The following is a 20,111-nucleotide window of genomic DNA, read 5'->3' on the forward strand; positions in this document are numbered from 1 at the left end:
GCTTCATCAAGCAGTTAGACTAGAAGGGCTGAGGCCTTAGACAGCCTATGTGACTTAATCTGAGCACTCTTGACGCAAGGAGGCAGCATGGTGGAGTGGAAGCTGAGTGCAATGAGAATCAAACATTGACAGCAGTAGGCATGGCATAACGTAACTACATTGTCTGTATGACATATGCATGCATCTGAATGTAAGGAAACTTTACTCTACTGATCAGTCCACACACATTGAAAAAGTCTTTTGTTGTTAACATTGCTGGAGGGCACTTTCAATGCTAGTTCATATCCAAGGAAAACACAAGAGGAATGTAGGACTTACCATCTGAGCGCAAACAAGCATGCTGCAACTTGACGAAAGTACATTTCATTCCATATAACAACCAGTACAATAAAGGAAAAATACTAATCAGGAAAAACTAGATCTGAATAATATTAATAGAAGACGTAGAACACATGGATGACAAACTGAGGCAGAAATGGAAAACTGAAGGTAACTGCTGTGGACTAGTCAACTAAAATCTATAAGCAGCAAAAAATTCACTGCGCAAAAATATATCCCAATTAAAATAGGAAAAATGTCATGATTCATATAGTGAGTGCTCATCCTAAACAAAGGCAAATATTGAAAAACAATTTACCAAATACTGGAAAAAACCAAGCAAAAATTACATGCTGAAACTAACAGAATCCCATGATTCATGAAAATTACTGCAAACCCTGCAAATTAAAAGCAAAGGAACCCTTTGATCAAAACAAAATTATAAAGAAAACAAGTGAGTACTTACTACACTGCAGTCGTAAACATGTCAACAAGTGAAGGATAAAAGGCACTCAAGTAAGTGTTAACATTTACCCAAAACTTTGCACAACACAAGCAGCAAAATAAATGAGGATATGGATTAAATTGGGAACAAAGCAACATGACTGCTCAAGGCAAAACCTCATGAAAGAGTGAAAAGGACATCTTGTAGGACTGCAGTTTGGGCATGAGTAGTAATTTTTTTTTTTCTAAGTACGGTATATGACATTGGTGTGGCTTGGAGCCATTCGTATGGAATAAGGCTCCTCAAGATTAAAATTAGTATGAAAAAGTTTGCATTCTTTCCAACATTATAAACATTTTTTTTACTTATACTGTATCAAGCAGGGAATCTGTACATCCTGTGCCTGTGGTGAACATATCAAGAGTTGCCTAGTTAAGGTGATTACAGCACTGCTGTTCTTTTTAGATGATTGAATGAACTTATTTTGATATATACTGGAATTTTATAATAGCACTGGGGGCCAAAAACCCCTGGTTTTCCACTGATGTCTCCCAAATTATTAGATGAGGTGGAAATGATTGCCAAAATCACTCAAAACGTCAAAAACTATTGGCAAACCACATTTCAATGCTCAATTCAATTACAGGGAACACAAAATTTATATTGTCAAGTTGACTTTTCTTCCCCACTTTTGAATTCTGTCAGTGAATGAAAGCATGAATCTGCTATTTTCATGGCAACTCAAGCTGGTTACAGAGCTATTCTGTAGCTCCAAGCTCCAACAAGCTGAAGTTCTTCAATCAAAATTCAGTGGTGGTAATGTTTATGAACACAAAGTAATGTAACTTCTGCAAAAACACTTAAAAAGGAAAAATCTAAAGCCAGCAACTGCAGAACTTGTATCAGCTAAGCAAAATGTTCTGCCACTGTAACTGCATGACAATGCAACACTGCATACTAAAATATGAATGAAGGCATACTGGATTATAATTTTAGTGTAAAAGACCAATGAATCACATTTCAAAACTTACTGAGTTTGCACAAAGGATTTGCTCTTAAATAAGGTGAAAATTGGAGCAAAGTCAACTAAAATATTGAAGCTTCAAATAAATAAGGGTGCTCTGAGAAATATACTAGATCTTAACCTATGAGAGGTTATTTTGCAGTGAATAAAATTACAGTGCTAGCGATAGATTTGTTAAGGAACATGTGAATTTACAGAATACATGTAATTTAACAATTAAAATTCTTACTATTTTTATCCTCCATAAATATTCAATTTCTTTTATAAATGAAGTAGACAAGTTTATGGAAAAATGTGAGCAAGTATCTTTATCCATGGAAACTATACAAATACAAAACAATTTACATGCTCTTATGATGCTTTTAGAAAATGTCAGTGAGATGCTATTCCTATGCACCATACATGGATATTTTAAAGAATGAAAATTAAAATTACTCAAAATGACACGGCAGTATCTTCAAGCTTACCTGTGCAGAACGCCGTTCCAGTTCTCTGCTAAGGGCACTGGCTAAACTAGGTTGATGATTATTAGAAAGCTGAGGGGGTGGTGGAGGTGGAGGAGGGGGGACCCCCCTTAATATTTGGGATTCAATATTACTATGTTGTGACATCTGAGGTGCTGATGGCTTGGGTGGGGGTGGAGGAGGCACAATAGACTGTATAGTACAATGAGAATTGTTGATGGAGGACGACAGGTTGCCGGTTAAAGGCAGGTCTTCCCAAACGGTACTTTCACTACTACTGGCTGACAGTGAGCCAATGCTCTTACAGCGCCGAGGGGGAGCACCTGAACCACACAATGACCCTACACCACTACTACTGCTGCTGCTATGTGCTGGAGAGGCTGGAGGTGACACTTGATGTGAATGGGATCGACAAGAGGACAAAGTAGTGGTGTTTTTACGAGGAGGTGGAGGGGGAGGCGGGGACTTTATGAGAACGCGAGTTGTATGGCGCCCACTGGCGATGGAAGATGTAGGGCTAGGAGGTGCCTGATGATGAGGGAGAAGGGACTGGCCGGAGCAGCTGATCACAAGAGGGGTCAATGGAGCACTCTGGGTATGCACTAAACCACGACGTCTCTCCTCCTGGTGGGTTGATGGCCAGCACAGGGAGGAAAGTGAATAAAGAGGTGCAAAAGCAAAGACAAAAAAAGAGCAGCACCTGTTTTAGGGTTCCACGCAATTGCAAATCATTACATATCAAATTACTTCAAAATTATTTTACGTAATTTTTACTAAAACCACGTTAGGATTTGGATCTCAAACCCACATCCTAACCTCATCTGATCTTAAATACACCTTCATGAAAGGGAAATGAAAAATATTCCCCATAAATATTTCATCATAATTCCAAGGCAAGCTTCACTATTCCTATTCTTGAAAGGAACCTCTAACTTCCATCAACATTCAAACTATATAATATCTTACAGCAATAAACAGACACAGCACAACACTTCTGAGACACTAACAGTATGTAACTAGGATTAATGTCAACATTACATGATCTGTCGTGGCAGCTTATCTTATCTGGTCATATAACACTGTGGATCTCGATTACCTTGACTTTCAAATGATAAAAGTTTATTGACTGTCAGCTGAGGAAGTTCCTACAGTTTGTAACTCTAGTAAACACTGATCTTATCAGTGTGAAAGACACATGAAATATAAATTTATAATAATGCGCCTCTGTCAATGGTAAATTAAATGCTTGCGTAGGTCTTTAAAAAAAAAAAATTTGTCATATTGAATGTTTAAACAAATGATGTGTCAACTAATGTATATACATAATTAATGTTTAATACTAAAATGAATTTTTATAAGGTAAAAATTAAAAATGTACAGACCTCTTTACTTATCACCTACTTAATTATGAAGGTGTTTTGCTAGGCTATCTTTTAAGACATGGTGCATTTTGTGGACAAATCCCTTAAACTGTGTTGATAAGTAACCTTTATAAAAAAAGTCTCTGTTCCCTATTAGATACATCTGTCAAGTTTATGGGGGTGTTGTATTTCTTTTAAATAAAATGCATGCAACTAGAATATGTATCAGCAGTAATCTTCATTTTCTAAGCCGTTAATCAGCTCAGTGGTCTGGTTGAAATTTTAATAATAATAATAATTCTTCTGCTTTATTCCTAACCTGCATTCTGCATGATGTATACCCTTCCTAAAATTATGCTACTCTTTCATCTTACACTATGCAACAGGCCATGAAATATGAGACTAATACTTTTATCAGAGTATGTAGTGCATTTACTTGATACGGTACTGACTTAAATGAGAACCATTTTTTAAAAAGTCGATTAACCAGATAACTGAAACAATATTCTTAAATATTTTGATTTTTTAAAAATAGAAGTTTTTTTTTAATACAAAGCCATCACACTTATTCAGTCCACACTCCTAGTCTTTGAATGCCTCAGACACAGCAATCCTTTGCCTAACTCATAGAAGAATGGGATCTCACTATGCATACATCACCTGGATCCTCAGATACTCATCAAACACCTGCTTATATGATTTGCCTCACACCCATCACTCATGGAGAGCACTTTGGGATTAAGGCAATCAAAGAAACTAGGGCTCTAGTAAGTCAAAGGGGTTGCTGAGGAAGAAAGAACTAATGTTTGTTAATGTGTGGGTGCAAAGTGATTCAAGGAATACAGACACTGCATATATTTGAGCACTGATCTAAGTAACCCCAGAAGACTGTAAGATGCAATGGTAATAGGAAAATTGTCTTCAGAGTGAGACAGCAATCAGTCCTCCATTAATAGTTCAAACAGCAAACAGAGATCTGCAAATCTCAAAGCTAGAGAAGAATCCCAGTAGGCAAGCTTGGATGACTTCAAGCTGGCTCCTCAAAAATACTATATAAACCTAATTTCAACCCAAAAAACCAATTTAGTCACAAACCTCAAAGAACTGTGGTGGGACAAACCTGTAGCCATCAAGGTGAGATTCACACTTCCAGCACTTAAATAAGAAACATGAGAAAATTTGCTATGAGAGGGTGGCGGAATTAATGGATAACACCTCTTTCACTGCTTGAGTTATGGAAGTGGCCCCACTTAACATGAATTTGAGAGTTAAGCTTAGCAAGGTCTTGGGACTGACTGGCTTCCCCTGTAGAAAACCCTTACTTTTGAGGTTTTGCTGGATACCCTACATTTTTCCCACTTAGGAATTCTCCTTGTTTTGTCTATCAACATGGCTGGAACCAGTCATGGTTCAAACCACAATCACAACCATGGATACAAGATTTTGACTGACCCGAACAGTTGCTTCCACAATGGCCTTGAAGCTGATGACACTGAATCCTTGCAGGCATGTCTCTTAATGCCAGACCCTACAGTCCCTGGAAGATGAAGCTGGTGAAGAGGAGTGTTACTTATTCAAAATACTGTAACTGGTTGGCTGGCCTTGCACCTCTGAATAAGGTCAGCCTGTTTGGAAAAGAAATAATGGCTGGGACTCAGGAGCTTGACATCTTCAAGCTTGGGTTGTGGTACTCAGGTGGGCTTTAGCAGTGGTGGTGGAATAATGAAAGTGGCATCAATTGATAACCTAAAGTGCTACCGCATCAAATCCTAAAGAGGAGATGGGTTCCCCTTCAGAAAGGTCATGTAGGTTTCATTTTCAGCAAGGTAGGTGACTGCTGGCTGGGCCACTCGTAAGTTGTTAGATGGGCTGCTCCTGGATGGTCAGTGTGTTGGCTATCTCATCTGGAGATGAGTGGTTATTAATTGCTACCAAGGAAAAGGAAGATCATCCTGCTGCCTGTTGAAAGTCCAAGAGTCTTGGGTGAAAGAGCCAAACACATGAAGGCACCACTCCTGGCAAGTCTCAACATAAAGGACCTCCTGTAGAAAAGTGACCTCGAGATACTAGTCCTCTACACAATAAATGAGGGTCCCTGTCTACAAGTGACAAAAAATGGCTGGGCTTACCTTATGACCCTTTAGAAGCTAGCTAAAATTTCTAAATGTATGGTGAAAAATTAAAATAAAAAATGGCAACCAAAGCACAGAAAAACTGCTAGCATACAAGATACAAAAGTAGTGTAGTGTGGGAAATAATGAAGATTACAGTATAACTGATTATAAATGATCATAAAAGCAATGTTTTAAACACATGTCAAGCAAATATCATGAAATAAAATTCTGAAAACTGTAACCTTGTACGTGAAGCAAACAAAATTAAAGTATAAAAAAAAAAAATGGGTATTTTTGGCAAGCTGAAAAATCATACCAAAGTTTAACAATACCTGCTCATTTGTATTTAGGTAGCAAACAATCTGAATCCAAAGGGTGAAAAAATATGAAAACTTTTAGCTCTTCCATGGAGCACTCAAGAAAGTACGCCTAATTCAACATATACAGAAAGCAGAAAGTTAGCTAACATGAACAGAAGCTAACTTCAGAATTATTAATGCCGAGCATTAATTCTAATTTAGACAAAAAACTGTCAATTTACCAAATACATGTCACCCCCCAAAAAAACTTTATTAAATGCTAGAACTATTGCCAATGACTTCATAAGAAGAGTTGTCTTATAAAAACATTAAGGATAATTACTAAACCTACAGAAGTCATGTGAAAACTACAAAGCTGGCAAGTACTTAGAGCAATCCTGTAGAAAGAAGAACAATCTGGGAAGTCTACACAGCTGTTGACAGCTCTGAACACATTTAAAGTGAGGCATTGAGTCAGGTGTCTGATCAGGACTTTTGGGCTACTGTTCTTCTCATCTGTTAAGAGGTTGCAGTGTACGAGACATTTGAAGACCAAAAATGTGGGCTGTGTATGTGAGAGATGGGTTTGTTGTGAAACGAACTCCTTAAAAGATTATACATTTGTAAAACAAAAGTAAAGCTCTGTTGCTTCTACAATGATACTGTACTTATAAGTAGGCTAAAATGTCTCATAAAAAACGTAACTCAGATGTAGTTATTTAATATTCTGAAAATTAAAAATTGAAATTTTAAATTTTTCCTACAGTTATTAATCAATGCATATCAAGGATTAACTGACTGGTAAGTCAGGTCATCCACAACAATATTTCTTATTTCCATTACAGTTGCGTCACTTATGAAGAAATCAAATAATAATCCATATTCCTTACAAGGATATACAGCACTCTTCTTCAATGTGCCTAATTGTAAGTTTTGGTTATTTCATAACAACTAATGATTCAAGTACACCACTGCCTGCCCAATGGAGCAAACGAGGACTAATAGAGAGGGTTGCTAGAAGAGAACCTAGGTGATTACAATTGTCTCTTTGAGGCTAACTCTATCTAATCGTAATTTCCTGAAAGCTGCATTTACAGTCTTTCACACAAGATTGCTGTAGAGGGCCTTCAAAAGGAAATGTTCATGGACCTATTTATAACTAATAAATTATCAAAATCATACACAGTATTTAAGGTTTATTTTCCTAAAAGATACTATGCCCATATGAAGTAACAACATCGAACACATTTGGAAAACTTTCCATGGAACCCCAAAACAGGACTGCACATCAGCTAGATTGTGCAATTTTTTCTTTATACAAATGAAGATTACCTTATACTCATCATTCTGATCAGTAAAATTTGTAATATTTTCCTTGAGTAAATTAAAACAATTTGATGTAGTAGAACATCAGAATATAAGGTAATAAATAGTGGAAAAAATTGTGCAAATGTACATTTAGTAGTGAACAACACATTGTAAATGGTTGAATTGTGCAAGATTTATATATGTACATACAGAGACAGAAGATTATGTGACAAAATACAATACATTTAATATTAATAAAATGAGTGAGATAGCAAAGGCAATTTTTTACTTGTAAAAAATTAATTAGACAGCCCTTTCTTTCATTTGTTAGATTATCACACCAAAGACTTTCTAGTTATTGTGGCAAAGCCCTATTATCAATTTGGAAAACAAATACTAATACAGTAATCTACTGTCAAGTTAAAAGAAAAACTTACTTCAGCACAAAATAGGTCAAATTAATGTTATTCCACCCTTACCTCGAATTTTCTTCGCTCCTCTGCCAATAAACTGGCTTCTTCCTGCAGTTTTCTCTGCTCTTCCCTGAGTTCCCGTAATTGCTGTTCAACCAATGACTCTGTTACTTGCAGTGAGCTACCACTACTGGGATTTCCTGCAGCCAAACCCATGCTACCAGATGAAGACCTCACTGTCACCTGAGAAGTTCCGCTGCTAAGTGTTGAAGTCTTTTTTTTTTTTTAAAGGAACAAATGGAATAACATTTTAAATTTCTTTAGTGCAATTCTGGTTACTTACTTTTACACTTACACTTAAGAAGAGAATTTGAATTCGACACAAAACTTGGCAGTCAAAGAGAAGTTCCTCACTACATCACACCAGTAAGACTTCCACATATAATACTGAAATAAATGCAGTCAGTCATACATTGGGGCCAACTCCTAGTCAACATTAATTCCATTGCGAACGCCAAGAGCGCACAGAATCTACCCTCCTAATTAAGAGAGACGATTTCAAGTAAACAATACTTCCTAACTGTTAATGCTTTTCTGCTTGTTTTTACAAAATAAGCAATGACAAATATGTTTTGTACTCACCCACTCCAGTGACCCTTGGTTCTTACTTGACCCACTGCAGCTCCTATCAAACCCCACTCCCATTTTTTTTTTCTTTGTAAGGTAGACAATAACCTTACTCAACTGTCACTTATACAGTTTGATAGGTACGAGTATACAGTCAAAACCCTAAGTCTCCATACAGTTAAAACTTTCAAACATGCACTTAAAAAAATGTTTGCTAACTAAAATTTATGAACTACAGTATGATCTAATTCAATACTGTACTACAAAATCCTTTACTGTTATTGAGAGTAATTTTAATTTATATTATGACCATTAAAACAACAATTACTACTTGTCAAGTTTCTTTGGTATAACCATGTTTCTGGGTTTTCCATACAGACTGTAATTATAAAAATATCTTTTCCCTTGCTTATGTAGTATACTCCATGGTACAGCTTTAAACTTTTATAAGGAGAACAAGTACTTGGCTCTTAAAAAAAAAAAGCCATAAAGGAAGAGATAAAAATTAACAATGGAACTAATCAGGTTTTAACTATAGAAATGTGCAATCTTTGTGATGAAGATTATTCCTATATAAACATCATTCCTAATTTACGTGACAAATGGCTTGGCTGCCCCTACACTACTCAAAATCTTAACTTTGTCATCCCATCTATATCAACGTTAAGAGTTCATTCTCGCATAATTTTCTTCAGGTATAAGAGGTTCCTATAACACTATATATAAAATCAAAAGTAAACTGCAATATATTGTACCTATACTGTACTTCCAAATTCCACTTTATATGCACATCTCTTTTGGCTACAACCATCCCTGCAAAGGGTACTGCCTAGTGTGTCCTTTCCAAAGGTGAAGCTTTGACAGACCCACAGTTTTTAGCAGCATCTGTTTAATCCACAGCTGCATTGTGTCTGGTTTTACTATTCACCTGATTGCTTTGCTTTCCTCTTACTGGACTAACCAACTTCTTCAAACATTACAAGCTTTCAATTTTATAATCCTTGATAAACCTTTTGGCAAGAACTGAGACAGTCTAGAAATGACACTAAGTGGCTTGGTTCAATAGTCTAATAGTAATAATACTATTAATAAGAATGCTATACTACTAAGAAAATTATTGCACTAACAACACACTAACAACAGTACCCTGTAATCCTAATGGTAACAGCATTCCAGTTTCTGTGTATCAACCCTGTAAGGGTATCTACCTATGCAGTTCCTATGGAGCGTGGATATAATGCTTCCTCTTAATTTTGATCTGCTCTCTTTGGAATCTTTTTATCTAATTTTGATCTGCCCTCTTTGGAATCTTTTTATCTAACTGCTCAACTAATTTAACTTTACATCAGCCTACACCTTCCTTTAATAATAATACTAAGGAAAGGGAGGGCCATGGAGCTAAAGAATGAGGTCCAGAATAGTTATAAAATGGAAAAGTTACACTGATAACAGAAATGAAAATCTATGAAAAAAAAAATTAAAATCATGGTAGAGGTGAATGCAATCTGTATTGAACATAACAGATGGTGTTAAAGTAAGTTGTCAGGAATGCCTAGTTTGAAAGGAATAAGGCTTTTTAGTGCTTGGTACCCACTAGAAAAGCTAATGGTAATGAAATATATGAGAACTTTGTTATGACAGCAGGGAAGGCCTAGGAGGAAGCAGACATTTGTTACCTTGGTGAACTGGGTTGTATTGCCAGATTTCAGGGGACAATAATAGAGTAGTACCAGCCAGGATGAACCAGAAAGAAATTGTTGGGCTAATGGTGATGAATATCCCATTAGTAAACAAGGTGAAAAATATTGTGAAGTGCATGATTTGTGCCTCTACATGCAGTGGTGACGTGAGTGTCTAAAAATGTTAACTACAAGATGCTGAAATTCATGGCTGGAGTGATCTGTGAAGACTATATAACAAATGAGGAAGTACTGTGGTATGATGACGTGTTCAGAAGCTGGAAAAGTAAACTGAGATCTCAAAAAAAAAAGAAGGATCTGGGCATATGACATGGGGAGAGGTACAATCACCTGGGAGTTGAAGAGAAAGAACCAAAAAGTGGAAAAGCTTGTAAGAACCATGGAGAAAGGGTTTAGGAAAGGAACTGGACAAGACTGCAATTCCAGCAGACACTGCACAAAACGGAAGTGTGTGGAGCAAATTTATCAGATGCCTATACCTATGAAAGGAAAACCTGACATAGAATGTTAATGTTGACTGATGACGATGATGATGATGCTCGTGGTGGAGGCAATGAAAGTCAAAGTACTGTGCAAATGAAGTCCACTTTGGAAAGAATCAATCCAGACTTACCCTACTGGCAGAAGGGCTGGAAAGTTGCTCCAGCCTAGAAACTGCATCTCTCTCATTCTTCGGTCCACCTGTAACTACAATGTTACTGACATGTGGATCATGCGAAGTCACTAGGGCTATTTTATGACTTGTGTCACTCGACACATCACTACTCGACCTTGTGCTCCTTAGAGCAGGTTTGTAGTGCGAGTGTGCTGGAAGACGAGATGCCGAGGGCATAACAGGAGAATAAGAAAGCCCTGTATCCCTGAAGGCAGTGGACTCTTCATTATCATCATCTCGGAAGCCAACACTCAAATTACACAGCGACCTGCTGTTGGAGGCATTAAGTCTGTGGTTGGCATCCCTCTGAAAATTAATATATGTGTCACTGGCCTGAAAGACTGTATTTCAAAATGCCAGATGACTTGAAAACCTTGGAAAGTAAAAATTTTTAAAACTATGTTTTGCAGATAAAACTTCTATATCTTGTACTGTGTAAAAATACTTCATCATACATTAAACTCACCTCCATGCAGCACAAGCTACTAATACCAATTGTTTGATAACCAATGCTTTGCTAAAATGAAATAATTTTGGGCACTTTATATGCAACACTGAATGCATGCATGCATGCACAGAAGTTTCAAAACAGTAAAATATCACAGTTTATAATGTTACTTTATCATGTTGAACTGCCTCCAACATTTATCTCTGGTGTAAAAACCCAATACAGTAGTTTTTAATGAATCAGATGTTAGAAGATGCAGCAAAAACATAGTCCCTGATACTGATTAAGACCCCTGAAAGAAGGGCATTTTCCCAAGGAAAAATCGTTATTTCTGACAGATAGGATTCATTAAATTTTGCTTTCAGCAACCACACAAGAAAAACATCATCAGGCTGGAATTTTGTATTTTTCTTCTTTTCTTGTTAAAATTATAGCAAGTATCTGAGATGGGGCTTATTTACTGGGCACATCAACAACCATCAAACATGACCTCATCATGATCCACATAAATCTTAATCAACCTGCACAACTGATGGAAAAAAGGCCAAACTTAAGGTATGTTCCAAAATGTATCCATACAAAAGAGAACCATTGCAACTCCCTACTGCCAAAACAGGACAAAAATTAAAACTAAGTTTTTATCCAATACTGTATAACATACGTATAAGCCAAATGTAAAATGAGGTAACGCTGAAGTGCAATAATTTACAACTTGGGGAGCTGACAAACCATGCCTGATGTCATTATACAGAGCATTTGTTCTATCTATTTTAGACTGAAAGCAAAACATATGCTCTGAATCAGGCTGTTTTTAAAAGGGTTACATCCAATACATAATGAATTATTATTGGGTAGGTGGTATAACTAGACCACAAAGTTAAATACAGAACTTAACTCGAAGAGGGCTGGCCTAAAGGGTTTGCCCTTAAATAACATTTAAATCTTGTATAATAGCTTCCAATTCTTTAAAAATTTATTTGGTTGTATAAAAAATGAATATGATTCTGACAATTTCTTTGACTATTTCCTAACGTTCATGTGTCTTACTGTTAGTGTTTACCTAAACTCTCTGCATACAGGAAGTTAATTATAATGACTAGTAAGTAGCCATGGGTCAAAACAAGCTTGCACAATTCAAAGACAAGATAAAAATTACTTAAGTACAGGACTCATTTGGCTTGAACAATGCCATAACCCGATGGTGTGTTTGATCTTTTTTTTAATGTTTCTATTATGGCAGGTTTGATGTTTTAATTAGTTTTGTATCCAGTTCATTATTAAAATGATGGATGTTAACGAATGATTACTTTTGATGAAGTCACAGCAGTTGCCACTTCGGCTGCTTTGATATTAAGTGCTCTGAAAACAGCACTGTTTGGTGAAGAGAACTGGTTTGTTTTTTTGGCGATGTGACTGAAAATCATAAGCCTAATTAGAGATCGGGAATCAATATAAATTTTGAAGTGTAAACCATTGTATCTTACTTGTTCATAATTTCATCCTGTCTGTGAATTAGTTATACTTGTTTGATTTCTTTTATTTCGTGATGAAGTCCCAGAACGGAGAGCTCTTACAATTACAGTAATAATATTTTGAATAATTGTCTGCGTTTTAACCAAAGACAATTCTGAAGCTTTTGAATCAAATCCATGAATGAAAATACAAGAATCTTAAAACATTTTCATTTTACCTTGCCTAAATTTTTGTTAAATAAAATTAATAAAAGTTAAGTACTTAAATGAAATCTAATAATAAACAATTTCAATGGTATGGTTAAAATGTTTGTCATAACATTACAACATAATGGAATGCTTGAGATCTTGAGAAAGGTTATTTTTGGACCATTATGTAACTACAGTAAATCTTAAATGGGAATCCAGATACACCTTTTGAAGACCCATTTGTTCTGTATTTAAATTTCCATGCACATATTAGGCAAATACACAGAAAAACCTGAATACACGTCAAAATGCAACTTATCTGTATAAACTAGAGGATACAGTGAATTCAAAAACTTCTCCTCTCTCAGAGAGGACATGAAAGAAAAAGCATTTTAAGTCCTTTAAACCTCTGTATTTTAGCAAATCAAGGCTTATCAATCAAAGACTCAGACCACAGACGTTAACTAGTAATCAATTAACCTTCCATCATACAAGTCAACTAATTCAGTCCACAACACTCACTGTTATTTTTAATTAATTAACTTTCTATCATACATGTCAACTAATTGAGTCCACAACCCTCGTTTCCCATCACCTTCCTAGTTGAAGAGGGAAATGTTGAAAAACTGCTAATTATTTTTATGTTTAGCAGGCAACCAATAACTAACATCCTTATGAACCAAGGAGCCATTAAGAGCATTCACACTTACTTGAGCACGAGTTCTCAGAATCCTTTGTGCTGACTGTAACTGATGTCTCTTCTCAGCTGCTTCTGCATCTGCCCATTCCGCCTCGATTTCCTTCCAGCCTCTTGAGCGATCCAAAGACAAGTGCTGACTAACAGCACTCAGTCTGTTCGTTGGAAAGAAAAAGAATCAGAATTCCATCACCTACAGCACTCTTGAATATTCCTATCCATTAACACTAACATAGCCACCAATAACATTAAGCTGTAAGACTTTATAGTACTGATGTCAATACAGTAAACTGAAATAAAATGAAGTGTGCAAGATTTCAAAACTTACTTGGTAATTACCTTTTACTCTAAAGATCTAATTTTAAGACAGTTGTTTACCGTCTTAGTTACCTGGTCAGAAGAAGGCGAACGTGAATGAAAATCCTTACCAATGACAGAAAAGTACACTTCTTATGTTGCAAAACATGTAACACCCTTAATGAATGAATGTAGTAAGAAGGTTGCAAGTTCCCTATGCTTTTAATCCACTAATTCATCCTAAGCCCAGGACTGCATTATTCATGGTATTTATAATTCCTTTGCTCTCTAAATTTTTGTACATCTAGCAAGTTGTCTGACTGGTAACTAATGTTAATATTGCTTTTTTCTTCTTACTCTTAATGTCTACATTAGGCCACAGGGAATATTGTACTCTATATATTATAGGAAAGATGAATCTCTACCTTTAAAATTCCATATCATCGTCATCATGTGCACGCTAAATAAAATATGAAAGAGGTATATTTGAAACCTTCCTTACAACGTTTATTTCAGCAAAACTAAGTTACCATTGAAATGAATGCTGTACTATACTGTAAGAATTCAAAATAAGAATTCAACTTGAATGCAAAGCAAAAATTTGAGTATTACAATAGGTTTTACAAAGTAGATTTTGTGTGAATTGTATTATCAAGAATGAAGAGGAAATGATTTTATATCAAAATCTAATACTATAAGCCTACAGTCAAATTTATATAAATAACCACCTGCTTGTAACGCTATGATCAGAATCTCTTGGGTCTGAAGAAGAGGAAGGAGGGGTCTGGTCCCCAGCGATAGATGAAGCCGAAGAATTGTATCCGGACGATTCTCCAGCAACAAAGTCCAGGCCAGCTCCTCTAAGGATGTCCAGGACCAAATGTGGCGATGACTTTAGAACATAAACAGCCTGAAACCAAGCCAAAGTTTAAATGATAATTGTCTTATCTCAATACCTAGAAAGGTGTTAAACAGGCACTGCTTGGAAACTGGTTATTAAAAATTACAAGCTACAAACTAGATTAATGGGAGACAATAGAGTAAAAAGGAACCAAAAACAAATGACTAGTAATTAATGGGAGAAGTATTAATAAAAAGGAACCAAAAACAAATGACTAGTGATTAATGGGAGAAGTATTAAGATAATTAACTACTGAATGGCAAAGGCTACAATAACTTGCATAAAACCGAAAGCTGCCTTAAGAAAAATAATAAATTATGGGATCTTGCCTTATATTCTGGGCTCCTACAGAGCAGATATGTCAGAGTACAGAATGTATGAGAAAAGTAAAATGACAAAAGCAAAGCAGCTGGAAGCAGAGACCTTAAGATGCACATTACTGTAGGTACAATTTAGGCAGTGCTCTATAAATGACAGAATTTTAAAAATTTGTCGATACCCTTTAGACCAACAGATTACTTACATGAAAGCACAGTGAAAGGCTATCAAAAACTGCTTTCGTCTTAACAAATTGTAAATCGGCCAGAAAAACTGATGGGTGAAAATTCAAGACTGTTTTGTATAATGCTGAAATAAATAATGAATATGAATACTGTAGTATAAAGATCCTGATCAGAGAGCAACAAAATTGATTTCAAAATCAGCAGCTTCTGTGTCTTGAGGTGATGAGTAACTTTCCCATACCCCAAAAGCTTCAATGCGCTGAATGGAATAGTATGAGGATCCATCAGTGTTATATCAAACTCCAGTCTTATATGAGATTTAAGTTTACGGATATTACTGTAATAACAGCTGACAGTGTGAGTGATCATTTACAAGCAGTGGCATTTGTGATACTGTATCAAAAGAAACAAACAATTTCTGTGCATTATTTAAGCAGATCTCCGTTAAAAGTAGTTTATGCATTATTTAAGCAGATCTCCATTAAAAGTAGTTTATACAAATAAAACTTTCTATTTCAGTCATTGCAAACTACTAGCTTTATTGTATACTGGTCATAAATGCATTACCAATTCTGTATTGGATTGGAATACAGAATTTAAGCCAAAGGCCAAGTGATGGGACCTATATGGTCATTCAGCACTAGAGATAATGTTATGGCTGAAATTCACGATTAAAAATAAACATACACGATAATACATACACACCAACATTCTAATAAATACATTTACTGAGATCAATAATCAAGCAAAATTCTAATTCAAGACCCATAGCTTATGGTGTACAATAGAAATTCATATACTTACCTCTGCAAATTCTAAATGGGTAAAGCTTATGTCATTGCAAGCAAGAATTTGGTCTCCTGGCCGTAATCCAGCACTCTTTGCCACGCCACCTGGCTTTACACTTTGTACAAAGATCCCTGGTTTTTCAGGAGGGCCCTTACATATGCTGAAAAAAGATGACAGCGACATAAAGTATTATTGTAAACTTTCAATGCCTGGAGCATAAACTGTCATTAAATATAAAAAAGTGGAGGTTAAAAATTACAAATAGGAAAGAGACTGGAGTTTACAATCGCAATTGGAAAAAATGAAATTCTGGAAAAATCATCAGAGATATAAGCAAGAAAAGAAATGGTACAAAAGCAACAGAGATACCTAAAACCTAATCTAAAACTTAAGAAAGGTTTGTTAAAGAAAAATTTAATTATCCAAGAAACAAAATCAAGAAATTAAATAAGTGATATACTGTACTGTGTACACATTATTCATGGAAAATTCCCCTATTCAGGGCATTTTTCATAAAGAAATACTGTATTCACAAATTACTGAATTTTCATATTTCCATGACTAAATGCACATTTTGTGATAAAACTATTAAAATATTCAGGTATATGCATTTTGAGAGAGTTTTTTGGTGTTTTGAATGATCAAAATAGGCAGTTCTAAGTGTTTTTGAAGGGGTTTTAAGTATTCGCAGATTTGAGCTATTCCCGGGGGTTAGTGGTACGCATCCCCCGCGAATACTTGGGATCGACTGTAGTCTTTCTCCCTCAGTTACTTTCATCAATTCTCCCTCACAAACAGCATGATTTATTTTTTTATTAGGAAGTTGTCGTCATTAATCACAATACCAACTGCTATTTCCTTCATTCTCCTAAAAATTTCTCTCTCTCTCTCTCTCTCTCTATCTTTTACTTTGCATTTATTCCCTCCATATTCCCACACAGCTCTCCAGTTTATCTAACTTGACTGATCCAATTTCTAACTCGCCTTTAAGAACAATCCCAAATCTAGAAATGCAACTTTTGTGGTCTCAATACACTACAGAAGTTTAAAATACTGTAGGCATATGTCAAAGTGTTCAATTCCTGACTCTCACCTGCATCCAAGTCCAACTTTTCCTCCACAGGATATAACCACCTGAGCACGGCAGTTGTTGGCCGCTGCATTGCTACCATGGATGTGGGAAGACTCGTGACTTGACGACGAACGGAATCCTCTGTAGTCATTTTCCTGTCCAGAATGGCTGTATGGATCTGCAGCACCATTGGAGAGATTGTCATCCTCATCCTCATCCACCAAGAGCCACGTCAATGGGTCACCTCGATGCCTGCAATGACAATATGGACACAATTTTTACCCTTCTGTTGTTCAAATCTCTTTTTGATCATCACAACATTACATACCTTTGATTAACAGTTCGTGCATAACATAAAATTACAAATGAATTACTGGCAACATCTCACTTCATTAGGAATGGTCACATATTTTTTTTCTTTGCCACATTTCTTGCTTTTTCTTCAGGCCTGGGCAAGATTGGGGCATTAAGTTACCAGTCTGACCGACCTTTGCAAAAAAATATAATGTATAACCTAAACAGTATGAATACAATGAAAACCTTCAAAATATGATCTACTTTAATGCAATGTACAAATGACCTTCGAATTATATCCTTATATCTTTTAATGTACAAATGACCTTTCAAATTGTACAAATGACCTTTCAAATTATTTCCTTATATCTTTTATCTGTAGGCCAGAAGATCTGACAGCTTGGCCTGATGACTAAATATTTTATTACTGTACAGTATTGTATATGTCAATTCCTATTATGAAAAACTGATTTAGTTAGAAGAAATGGCTTTGCAATGTAATGAACTTAAATTTGTTACCTGTCTATAGAGGTTGTAACAAGACTGCCTAACGAATTTTTAGGGAGAGAGATATATGGATATACCCAATCAACTCCAGAGCTCTACTGCTCAATAATTGGCATTAATGGAATTTAATTCTTTTGGAAGAAAACATGTTATATGATTCACAAAACACTGAGGATGGTAGAGAATTTCACATTCTGGAAGTGATAAGGTATGGAGGATGACTGTACTGGTTATCTATTGCACTGAATGGGGCTTACCAAGTAATCATTATGCAAGAGCTCTTCCTTTCTCATCCTTGTCTCTACATGCATTTTAACACAGTACAGAGCAAACATCAATGCACATAATATAATGCATACAAAAGACTTCCATCTAAATTAACTCATTCAAGACCTAGTTACATAATTGTGCTTTTGGTTAATGAGTCCATCCTTTCCAATTGCCATTATGACCACTGAAGGTCACCATAGTCACAATGTACAACTTAGACCATAAAAATACACAATGGAATAATTTCACAGTGGTATGAGCATCCTGACGTAAGAGAGAGAGAGAGAGAGAGAGAGAGAGAGAGAGAGAGAGAGAGAGAGAGAGAGAGAGAGACTGTCTAGTTGCTTGAATCAGTTTTCCCAAGTTAAATTCTGTATCTAGAAAACTACTGCTATTATATGAACATATATTAGAGAAAAGACCGATACGTATTTCTAACATCATTAATATTTGACCAATAATGTAGTTATCATCTCCAATGCAGTCACTCAGAACATCCAACAGCTTACAATATCTAAATGCTGATGCAGTACAGTATTTACAAATCTCTTCAGCTATTGTCATCACCACATTCTAATTTATAGTTACAAAATGCAGGACCTTTATCAATAAGCCCTCACATAGTAATTCTTGCAATGTCTTGAGACTGAGATGAGAAAACACCAGGCATACCCCTTTAACTAGTACTACCACTACGATGACTCCCATGGCTGAGGAATGGGCGAGATTCAACCAGCAATTGTTGTAGGACTTCTATGAAAACTTATTTAACAGAGATGATGATTTTCTTTTAGTCACAGCTGAAAAGGTTTACCACTTAAGGTACACTGAATCGTCTTGAAGGTTACCAGCTCAGAAGGTTCAACACAGAGGTACACTGAGTCATCTATAAATTTGCCATAATATACTCATTGGACACCAATGTGGATTCTCAATTTCAGCAATGTTAATAGTGTACATGTATTCGTGATTCCTGGCATGGAACTACAAGTAGCATTTTTTTACTTGAAATTTTCTTTAAATCTAAGCTCTGGTACATAAATGTCATTAAGTCTTAGGATATGACAATTTGTTAATCTATAATATGAACCTAACAGAAAAAACAGCCATTCAAAGGGCTAAGTTTATCAAAAGTGTCAAATAAATGCTGTCTGTAATTTCACGAAAGCTTCCTAATGAGTGTGTACATGTCAGTGCAAAGTACACATTCATGTGCACACAAAATTCTGAATGAAATCAAGCAACTGGAGGGGATAAGAAGTGGCAATTACCCTGGCAGAAGCCTTAAACACAAAACTTGAAAGCTGGAAAGCATTACAGAAATCAGAAGCGAGAAGAGACTTCCGCAGTGTTACAGTAGGTAGCTGGTAAAATCATTTCTAAATGTACAGCCATACCAGAACGAATGTTTACGGAATACAGTACTTACTCTTTAACTGGGATAATACCGGTGCTCTTCACTTTCAAAATCACACTGGACTTGCTCTGGACCATCGCAGTGACCTCGCGGTGTATTGCTTTGTCCACGCTGATGTTATTTACACTCAGCAACTGGTCCCCTGCCTAGAATTGAGAGAAAGCACCTGTTAATAATAAAGAAATTTACGACAGATTCTTCTGTAGCAATTAAGAACATAAAATTGGCACATGCAGACTGTTAGCGGTCAGTGTATGCTAATACAAGGTGGACACCTTTACACATCTCTGAAAAAACGCTCATGAGAGAAAAACCCAACATAAAACAAGGCTATACATTTCTATAAAAATATGCTGGATATAAACAAACACTAAGAAATAGATATAGACGAGAAAATACTATAGCAGAAGAACAATAAAGCTTCACAGCAAATACATTTTTTGTATTTCCATCTAACGCTGCATTTCGATTTCCTATTTGTCTACTTAACATAAGGCAAACTGTTTTGGAGTGGACATCGTCAATTA

The 20,111-nt window shown here is 35.9% G+C and overlaps 1 protein-coding gene across 12 annotated transcripts in view; it reads right to left on the minus strand.

Moving 5' to 3' along the window:
• Positions 1–20,111, minus strand: part of LOC136836911 (harmonin) — a 66,592-nt gene that overhangs the window by 8,123 nt on the left and 38,358 nt on the right. For 9 of the 12 annotated variants that reach the window (XR_010852495.1, XM_067101372.1, XM_067101371.1 and 6 more), the window contains 8 exons: positions 19,597–19,730; positions 17,118–17,348; positions 16,040–16,184; positions 14,560–14,741; positions 13,548–13,689; positions 10,687–11,034; positions 7,813–8,019; positions 2,255–2,875 (listed from right to left, as the gene is read on the minus strand). Coding sequence is in view for 11 of the 12 variants with exons in the window: in XM_067101369.1 (XP_066957470.1) it covers positions 2,255–2,875; positions 7,813–8,019; positions 10,687–11,034; positions 13,548–13,689; positions 14,560–14,741; positions 16,040–16,184; positions 17,118–17,348; positions 19,597–19,730 (2,010 nt within the window). In the remaining variant the exon portion in view is untranslated. The remainder of the gene's footprint in view (positions 1–2,254; positions 2,876–7,812; positions 8,020–10,686; positions 11,035–13,547; positions 13,690–14,559; positions 14,742–16,039; positions 16,185–17,117; positions 17,349–19,596; positions 19,731–20,111) is intronic. The other 3 variants (XM_067101375.1, XM_067101374.1, XM_067101370.1) reach the window with 2 other exon arrangements.

The sequence above is a fragment of the Macrobrachium rosenbergii genome, chromosome 57, assembly GCF_040412425.1.
Source record: "Macrobrachium rosenbergii isolate ZJJX-2024 chromosome 57, ASM4041242v1, whole genome shotgun sequence".
Classification (NCBI taxonomy): Eukaryota; Metazoa; Arthropoda; class Malacostraca; order Decapoda; family Palaemonidae; genus Macrobrachium; species Macrobrachium rosenbergii.